This window comes from Centrocercus urophasianus, unplaced genomic scaffold (assembly GCF_019232065.1).
Source record: "Centrocercus urophasianus isolate 14NV4802_14NV808 unplaced genomic scaffold, USGS_Curo_1.0 seq_27, whole genome shotgun sequence".
NCBI lineage: Eukaryota > Metazoa > Chordata > Aves > Galliformes > Phasianidae > Centrocercus > Centrocercus urophasianus.
This window is the reverse complement of record NW_024884833.1, coordinates 12,867,010-12,877,173: the sequence shown is the minus strand read 5'-3', so window position 1 is coordinate 12,877,173 and position 10,164 is coordinate 12,867,010. Positions and strand designations below refer to the sequence as shown.

Genomic DNA, 10,164 nt, shown 5'->3' with positions numbered 1-10,164 from the left:
TTTTACCCTTAGTTGTTCAGTACCTGAAGAAGTGGATGTTTTGAAGTTTAATTCCAAATTTGAGTCTGGAAACCTGCGCAAAGTCATTCAGATTAGAAAGTAAGATATTTCAGCTATTCTTTTTATGTGCAGGACCTTCCATTTTCTGTTTTTTTTTTTAAAAAAGATTTATTTCTTTTTGTTAATCTTTAGAAACGAGTATGATCTAATTCTGAACTCAGATATAAATAGCAATCATTATCATCAGTGGTTTTACTTTGAAGTCAGTGGAATGAAAACAGGCATCGGTTACCGTTTTAACATCATCAACTGTGAAAAGTCAAACAGTCAGTTTAACTACGGTAAGATATATTTCCCATTCTTTGAGAAGAAGCATGTAGAAAAGTATCTGGACTAGCCAGCTCATCTGGTCCATTCCTCCTCTCCCCTCTGTCTTCCTGGGAATCGGTACATTCATGTTTTTTTACAGATCATATTTTTTTTAAACAGGACTACTAGAGAATGTTTTGACAAATATCCATTAAAAAGAAAAAAAGGGTATCTGAAAACACCAGCCATTATTTCTAAAATAAGTTTTTGTTGTGAGTGAAGCCAAAACAAAACAATTCTCCTGGTGGCTGCAGCTACAGTGTGTCGTAAAATTCTTGTGGGAATGACACCACTGAGGCCTGTTGACCAGCACAGGTAGAGAATGACAGCTAATGTATTAAAATCACCTGAAAAGATGTATATTTTAAGAAGTGAAAGTAGATGAAGACCATCTCAGAGTTGTCCAATTGATAGGAAGAGAGTCACACTTGAGAAGGAAAGGCATCTAAATATTTGTATGAATATAGTCTGTTAATAAAGAGCATAGCTAGTTTGTAGACTTATGTAAAAATACTGATGTGCTCTGTTTCTGATAAGGTCTTGTTGAAGGTAAAGCATTAAAATGAGATGCATTTTTCCTTTAAGGTATGCAGCCACTTATGTATTCTGTTCAGGAGGCACTAAATTCTCGACCCTCTTGGACTCGTGTTGGGGCAGATATTTGTTACTATAAGTAAGTATGCCCATCAAACGTACAACAACACTTCTACTTTTAAGATTAGTATAGCTAGAAATTTTGAAGAAAAATGATTGCTTCTGACTTTAGATGATTATATTTTAGCAGTTTGGTTTTGAATACATTTTTATTTCTCAGTTACTACAGAGCATAACAGAAGTGAACAGAATATATAGAATCTTGTTTTTTTTTTTTTTTAGCACACAGCTAATGCTTAAGTAATTCATCTTTCATCAGATATTGCTACTATTCTAGAGAACCTGTTTATGAAATGCACACATACACGCTCAAACATTAATGGTGATATCCAGTAGTATTCACTAAGTGATGTTTGTGTTTTGTCTTTTGTTTTACATGGTGCAGTCATTCTAGAACAATCTTAAAAAACATAGGACGAGAAAATACAGCATTTAATTTTGCAACCTTTCTTGGTTAACAGCTGCTTGCTTCTTTTTGTTTGTTTGTGTATTCATATCTTTCTAATGTGGTATATGTGTATTCCTGCTATTGTGAAGTTTCTTTCCAGATTGTGGGAAGTAGTAGATTTAACCTGGATAAACAAAGAAGAGAAATAAAATCCCTTAAAATTTTATTCCTCTGTGTGTGTGCGTGTGTGTTAAAAATAATCAATGATAATGAATAGTATTCTTGTGTGTTTATTATCTTAATTGTACTCTTAGGAATCATTTTTCAAGAAGTTCAATTGCTGCTGGGGGTCAGAAAGGAAAATCTTATTACACAATTACATTTACAGTGACTTTTCAACATAGAGATGATGTCTGCTACTTTGCTTACCATTATCCCTATACGTACTCAACACTGAAGGTGAGAAGATCGTGATGTATTACATAAATATCTCTACTTTTGGACAATCTGGTATACGAGCATTCATTAGTGAATTTTTACTTCTTTCTGTAAAGTTCAAAATGCTGAGAGATTAAAATTGAGGATGTTCATAAAATATTAATATTTAGACTGGCAAGGAGTGAGGGTTATTCTAAGGAACAGTAGCTGGGGAAAAAAAAGTTAAAAAAATTATATTACTTTCAAAGGTTTTCCTGAGAATAATAAATTGTAATTGACTGGAAAACTATACAGAACCCAGCCCAGATTGATGGATTTGGCTGCAGATAACCTGTTTGTACTTTCAATCAGTAATATCAAAGCTAAGTGTGTAATTCTGAAAGAGACAAACAGACAGCCACCCACCCACCAGCGTGGAACAGACTGGCACTCGCATATAACATTCTACCAAAACTTACTTAAATCCCAAGTGTGGACACTCAACTCCCTTTCTTTGTCTTCAGCTGGTAAAGATTGCTTTAGCAGTGCAGACATCCTCCTTCACTAGATTCACAAGCATACATACATTTGCACCAAGCAAAACCTGCCATCTGTCTGTGCAATACTCTGGTCCCTCTTGCCCACTGTATAGACCTTCTGCTTGGAGGCTAGTGCAGCTGGATGCTTTCTAGCACATGAATGCACACACCCCATCATTACTGCAGTTCCTTCCAGGTACCAGCCTGTGTGTGTCTGCACGCTTGATCACCCTGCCTACACTGGCTACTGAAACTCAGTATCTAGTCCAGCCAGCACTTGCTGAAGCTTTGCTGTAGTTTTCTGGCTGATCAGTTAGTGCCTGGAGGCAATTGATCTTTGACATTGTTTGTGTTATATCTTGTCTCCCCTGTTTATCTCTTTTTGTTCCTGATTTTTGGGTCTGGTTTTATTTGTTATCTTCTTTTGCCCTGGAAACGTCTTCAATCAGGTAACTTAAATGAAGCAGATGTGCTCACCTTCCATATACCCTTGTAGTATAATCTGGAAGAAAATGAAAAGCTTAAACTCTGTGCCTTCTTCCTCAAAACAGTTGAAGAAACAGGGTACATAAAGAAAGGTATTCAGTTTGTTAGATATACAGAGAATGGTATTTGATGTTCAGAGTTATAATGGAAACTTTGACATTGTTTACAAAGATTAAAAAAAAAAGGATTAAGCAGGACATGGAATAGGTTGTCATAAATGATTGCAAAAGATTTGATGTTCTTTTTCATTATATTTCTGATGAAGATGCATCTTCAGAAGTTGGAATCTATGCACAACCCTCAACAGATATATTTTCGACAAGATGCTCTCTGTGAGACTCTGGCTGGCAACACATGTCATGTAGTCACTATTACAGCCATGCCAGAATCGAGTTACTATGAACATATCTGTCAATTCAGTAAGTACGATTTTTCTTTCTCAGCAACTGAAAATAATGTAGAAAATACATAGAAAAAAAATGGGGTACTAACTATTGTGCATTGTAAAAATAGTAATTTAATGTAAAAATTATAAAAATGTAAAAAACAAAAAAGTAAAAAAAAAATGCTTAACATTTATGTACCACATGAAAAGGGGTTAATATCCAACATTAGTTTCATAATTAAAAATTCTTGTGGTAGTCCAATAAGAATATTTATAAGTGTCTTCTTTCAAGTATTAAATCAGTTGATAAATGTTTTCTGCGTGTAACATTTTGCAGTCAACCCTCCTTGGAAAGGAGTATGTCAATTTTGAGTTATTTTTTTTCTCCAAAAGTTAAAAATATTTGCTTGTCAAAAAGAAAATACATTTTGGAGCCAAATCTATAGTTAGATCTAAGCTATTTTTGAACTTGCTCAGCATTCCTCAAACTTTTATTTTCTGCTGGAGAAAAAAAAAAAGACATCAAACTTATCATGCCATAATCACCAGGTTGAGCTAATTATGCTCATGTCTTGGATTGAATTTAAAACCGTATTGTGAGAATTCAACAATTAGCAGTCCATATAGCAAAATTCTGGCAAGCATTCCCCATTTATTTGAATATTTTGAAAAAGAACTTCTAAATAATCTATTTCACACAGTAATAAATGAAGCAGGCTACTGTCTGTTTTCAGTTAGCAGGGTGCTTAATTATCTTGTTTTGCAACTTCTCTGCATGCTTCTTTTAGGGAATCGTCCTTATATTTTCCTATCTGCTCGTGTACATCCTGGAGAAACGAATGCAAGCTGGGTTATGAAAGGAACACTGGAATATCTTATGAGTAATAACCCAAGTGCCCAAAGTTTACGAGAGTCTTACATTTTCAAAATTATTCCCATGCTCAATCCAGATGGTGTCATCAATGGGAAGTAAGCATAAGTTTTTACTCACAAATATTTAACCTGTAATACTTAGTCTTTGCACCTGTAATTTAAAAGTTAAATTTCTAAATTAATCCCTATGCCATGCAATATTTAATTACAAGAAAATTACAAGATTGCTAGACCTCACTTTTCATTTTTTGTTTCCTGTTTTTTGGCTTAAGAGGCAGGTGCAGTTGTTTCATGAATTCAGAGATTTTAAAAAGTATTCTCAGTTATTTATCTTTCAGTGATTTGAAATTAGTTTAATTGTCTCTTATGGTCAAGCTGGTTATAGATTTGAATACAACCTGCCCTTATACAGGAAAAAGTATGAATATAACCGAACATTTGAAATTAAATAATTCAGACTGTAATTGAAAATCTAACACAAAGTCAGCAGAGGAATCTATCCCATCAGACATAATGTAAAGACAAATATACCTTAGATAATTGTAGAAATATAAATATCTGCTATCTGAGAAGTTACTGGTGAAAGTTCACTGAGTACAGAGATGATCTTTGTTTGCTGCTTTTTTTTTGTTTTCTTCTTGTTCTCTTAGTAGCAAGTTGCTTCCTAATCACTTCATGTTACAAGTCTTATATAGCAGATTGAGATTATTTTTGTGACAGAAGCCAGTGAACCAGAGCTGTAAAGGTACCATGTATTTGAAATTAATTACTTTGAACTAGCATTTAGTAGAATCACAAGGCTTCAGTTTCATCAGTGTGCAGGCAAGATTACAAAACACTTCATATAAGAAGTGATTTATTTTTAGATTTTCTGTAGCACAACTTGAAAGGAAAAAACAAAAATACCTCAAACTTTTTTATTAATTACAATGTCAGAAAACTGAAAATTGTTTCTTACCAAGTCTGTAGTGACAAGGAAGTCTGTAGTGATAAGGAAAACTTGAGGTAAGAAGGGAATCTTACTGAAAAGCAAAAAATTGTACAACTTGTGTTTTTCATCCCCCACCCCCTAATAGCCACCGTTGCTCTTTAAGTGGAGAAGATTTAAACAGACAGTGGCAAAATCCAAATCCAGATCTGCATCCCACAATTTACCATGCTAAAGGCTTACTGCAATATCTGGCTGCTATAAAGCGTTTACCTCTGGTGAGTATGTCTGCATAAGCAATCTCAAGAATCTTTCAAATTTTGTATATATAGCTGTTTTGCTAAATAAGCACTTTAACAGGATTTTGTATGCTGTATCAAACTTTAAAAATTGACTTAGTGAATTGGTCTTCTGGAAACTTTTAAGTCTGAATCTGTTTTTGTTGCTAGAAGGTCAAATATTTCTTAGGAACCTTTTCTTCACAATATGAAGGTATATAAGGAGTTTTGTTCCTAATTTTTTGAAACGTTCAATAGTGAAAATACAAATGCAGTAAAAGGATAAAGATTTTTAAATTTTTTGTTCCTTGTCTTTATTTTGACGTATGATTAATTGCAGGTTTACTGTGATTATCACGGTCACTCTCGTAAAAAGAATGTATTCATGTATGGCTGCAGCATCAAAGAGACAATGTGGCACACAAATGTTAACACTGCCTCTTGTGATCTAGTGGAAGACCCTGGTTACAGAGTAAGTCTGACACTCATACCTTTGTCAATTGGCATGAATGTCGAATATACTTTTCACATAATTTCCTAATTGTAGTCTGATTACACAGACTTCACAGTATCAGACTTATTTAGAATTATTTCTTTTTAGTCCATCCATACGTGTCAAAATATTTTGACAGCTTTAAATATCATTTTTATGCTAGTACAGGGTTTACTGTTAGCAAAATACTTATTTTGTTTGTTTATTTTTAATTAGCATTGTGTGCATTTTCTGTTCAATACCACCTAGCAAATGCATGAAAAAATATTCTTTCATGTATTTATAATTAGTGAGTTAAAAAAAAAAAAAGAATAATTTAAGTATGGCAAATAATATTACAGCATTGAGAAAATATGTAAAATACAGAAATCCTTATTTTTGTATAAGGAAAGGGGCAAAATTTGTGTTGAAAGCATACAGTTACAACACGTAAACATAATCAACTCATACAAGTAGCATCTCTTGAATGGTATAAGCTTTTAGTAATTCCTAAAATAAGAGTCAAGGAATTACATGATAATTTTCTTCTGCATAGCTCCATTGCCGCCTTGTGGCAGCTGCAAATGTGTACAACTAAAAAAGTGGTTCACAGAAATGCTACACTGGATTTCCAGATGACAGGTTTTGGCCTAATTTGAGACTTGTTTGCTAGAATCCCTTTCAGAGTAGTACTGAATTCCAGGAGTCCTGGAAGGCTGGTTCTTTTTTAAGAATGAAGTGTTAAAGGCATGTCCAGTTTAGAGCTCCTTACTACAAGAAGAATATAGAATTGCTGGAACCTCTTCAGAGAACAACAAAACTTGTGAAGGAGCTAAGAAACAAGACATATGATGAGTGACTGAGGGCAGTGTGGTTGCTCTGTCTGAAGAGGGAGGGGAGATCTAATCATTCTGCAGCTTGCCTGAAAGGAGCTTGCAGTTGTGTAGATGTCAGTGTCTTTTCTTAGGTGACAAGTGATAGAATCCAAGAAAATGGTCTCAAGTTGCACCTTGGTGTACTCAAGCATCAGGCAGGTTTACACTGGATACTAGTGAAAAACTTCTCAATGGAGATGGTTGTCAAACATAGGAACAGGCTGCCAAAGGAAGTGGTAGAGTTGATACCGCTTTTACTTAAGAGACACTGAATGTGTCATTAAGGATAATGGGACTTAGGTCGGGTTGATGTTTGGACTTGGTGATCTTAAAGGTCTATTCCAATCTGTGTGATTCTTCAGTTTTTCTCTATTTGTCTTGGGAATGTTTTTCTTGAACTTTGCTTCACATTCACAAAGTTCACAAAGCAAAGAGTGTGTTTAGTGCATTACTTAATATTGATGGATTTTATGTGTTAATAAAATGGTGTCTGTTAGGTCAACAAATTGGATTGTTGAAACAGTATGAAAACTGAATTCTACTTTCTGAACTATATGGCTTATGTAGTGTGCTTAATTTGAGCAAAATCATCTGGGTGAATTAGAAGATGGTGGTCACCTGAAGAATCCACTTTTCTTGTGGATGTGACAAATACTTCATTTTAGCAATAGGATTTAAACTTTAGGAAATGACAAATCTATTGTCATTTTTAACCTATTGGGTGTGAGCCTTCTTGCTCCAGCAAGAAGCATTGTGCTTGCAGGATCTCATCCTGATGGGGGATTTCAACCACCCACTTATCTTCTGGGAAAGCAATAAAGCATGAAATCCAGGAGACCCCTGGAGTTTGTTGAAGTAACTTCCTGATCCAAGTATTGGAGATACGAACCAGTGTTACTGGACTTGGTGCTCACCAGTGCAGAAGACTCATTAAAGAGGTTTAATTAATTTAATTAAAAGAGGTCTTTCATTAGAGAAGAATCATTAAAGAGGTTAAGACTTGAGGTGTTCTGGGGTGTAGCAAAAATGCCCTTGTGGAAGTAGTGATCTTTAGGATTATGGGCGTGTCAAACTTCAGACTGCTTAAGGAATTAGTGGATAGTATTCCCTGGGAAACTGTCCTTAGAGATGCAGGATCTTTTAAAGTCAACTTTCTGAGAGCATATGAGTGAGCCTCCTCCAGCAGAAGAAGGAGAGGAGAGGAAAATAGCAAGCAGAGGAGGCAGGAAAATAGCATGACTGAGCAAGGAGCTGCTGATCAAATTGTGGGAAAAGAAGGAGAAGTACAGACAAAAGGGTGGCCTGAGAAGAATACTGGGATTCCATATGGGCATAAAGAGGTGTGATAAGGAAAACCAACGTGGAACTGAACTTCATAAGGGATATGAAAAATAACAGAAAGCATTTCTATAGGTACATTTGTTAGAAGAGACAGGCCAAAAAGAGTGTTCCTCTCTGATAAATGAGAAGGGAAAGAAGTCTGCAGCAGGCCTGGAGAAGGCTGAAGTGCTCAATGAGTTCTTTGCCTCAGTCTTCACTGGCAGCTCAGCTTTTCATGTCATTCATGTCCCTAAACCTCTAGGTAAGGGTCAGGTGTGCAAAATACTCTTACTGTAAGATCACATCAGGTCAGAGAGTGCCTCATGAGATTGAACATCTGCATGTCTATGGGGCCTGATGGCTTGCATCCCAGGGTCCAGTGAGGGTCCAGAAGGAACTGTCCAGTGAGGTTGCCAAACCACTCTCCATCATATTTGAAAAGTTATGGCTATTAGGAGAAGTACCTGGTGACTGGAGAAAGGGAAACATCACTGCTATTTTTGAGAAAGGAGAAAGAAAGACCCAGGGAACTATTGGCCAGTGAGCCTCACATCTGTGGCTGGGGGGTATCATGGAGCAGGTATTCCTGAAAGCTATGTTAAAGCACGCACAGAATGAGGAGTTGATATGAGACAGCCAGTGTGGTTTCTCCAAGGGCAGATCATGCCTGACTGATCTGATGGCCTTCTATGTTGAAGTGATGGCATCACTGGCCAAAGTAAGGGCACCTGGTGTCAGGTATACCAGGACTTATGCAAAGGCTTTGACATGGTCCCATACCACCTTCTTATTTCTAAATTGGAAAGGTACAGATTTGAAGGTTGGACTGTTCAGCTGAATTGGTTGGATGTCAGAGCCATAGGGTTGTGGTCAATCGCTCAATGTCCAGGGGGAGACCAGTGAAGAGTGATGTCTTCCAGGACCCTTCTTGGGTCCTGTGCTCTTCAGCATCTTAATCAGTTACGTAGACACTGGGGTCAAGGGTACTCTCAGCACATTTGCAGATGAGACCAATCTGACCAACCTTAAGTTTTTTACCAAGAGAGTAGTGAGGTTCTGGAACAGAGTGCCCAGAGAGGTTATGGATGCCCCATCCCTGCAGATGTTCAAGGCTGAGTTGGATGGGGCTCAGGCAGCCTGGTCTAGTATTAGATATGGAGGTTGGTGGCCCTGCATGCAGCAATGGGGTTGCAGCTTGATGAATCCTTGAGGTCCCTTCCAACCCAAGCTGTTATGTAGTTCTGATTCTCTGATTCTGAGCAGTGCAGTTGATACAACAGAAGAACCATCCAAAGGGACTTACACAGGCTTAATAAGAAAGGTTCATGTGAACCTCATGAGGGCTCAGCAAGGCCCAGTGCAATGAGTCTGGCCAGTCCCAAATAGGTCCTAAATTTAGTCCTAAATTCCTATTTAGTCCTAAATAGTCCTAAATAACTGGGAGAAGAATCATTGAGAGCAGCCTTGTGGAGAAGGACATGGATGTTCTGGTGGATGAAGAATTGAACGTAAGCAAGCAGTGTGTGCTGGAAGCTCAAAAGTCCAATTGTCTTCCATGCTGCATCAAAAGAGTAGTGGCCAGCTGACTGAGGGAGGTGATTGTCCTCCTTTGCTCTGCCCTTGTGAGGCACTGGAGTACCGAGACCAGGCCTGGCTCTCCCAGTACAGGAAAGATGTGGAGCTGTTGGATCAGATCAGAGAGAAGGCCTCGAAGATGATCAGGGTCCAGAAGCATCTCTCTTACGAAGATATGCTGAGAGAGATGGACTCATTTAGCTTGGGGAAGAGAAGGCTCTGGCGTGGTTGCATTGCAGCCTTCCAGTACAGAAAAAGAGCTTATAAACAGGAGGGCAACCAACTTTTTACAATTTGATAGTGGTAGGAGAAGGAAGAATGATTTTAAACTGAAAGATGAGAGATTTAAACTAGGTATTCGGAGGAAATGCTTTACTCAGTGTGGTGAGGCACAGGAACAGGTTGTCCAGAGAAGTTGTGTATGCCCCCCATCCTTGGAGGCCAGATTGTATGGAGCCCTGCGCAGCCTGATCTAGTGGGTGGCAACCTTGCCAATGGCAGGAGAGTTGAAACTAGATGATCTTTAAGCTCCCTTCTTCGACAAGCCATTCTGTGATTCTGTGGTATGATTTTTTAAATTCCAGCTGGTGCAATATTATTTGTCT

The 10,164-nt window shown here is 37.3% G+C and overlaps 1 protein-coding gene across 9 annotated transcripts in view; it reads left to right on the top strand.

Moving 5' to 3' along the window:
- AGTPBP1 (ATP/GTP binding carboxypeptidase 1) overlaps window positions 1-10,164 on the top strand; it is a 67,755-nt gene that overhangs the window by 40,228 nt on the left and 17,363 nt on the right. For all 9 annotated transcript variants that reach the window (XR_006170290.1, XR_006170289.1, XR_006170288.1 and 6 more), the window contains 8 exons: window positions 13-99; window positions 193-341; window positions 955-1,042; window positions 1,726-1,870; window positions 3,119-3,272; window positions 4,027-4,207; window positions 5,188-5,317; window positions 5,658-5,789. Coding sequence is in view for 6 of the 9 variants with exons in the window: in XM_042826885.1 (XP_042682819.1) it covers window positions 13-99; window positions 193-341; window positions 955-1,042; window positions 1,726-1,870; window positions 3,119-3,272; window positions 4,027-4,207; window positions 5,188-5,317; window positions 5,658-5,789 (1,066 nt within the window). In the remaining 3 variants the exon portion in view is untranslated. The remainder of the gene's footprint in view (window positions 1-12; window positions 100-192; window positions 342-954; window positions 1,043-1,725; window positions 1,871-3,118; window positions 3,273-4,026; window positions 4,208-5,187; window positions 5,318-5,657; window positions 5,790-10,164) is intronic.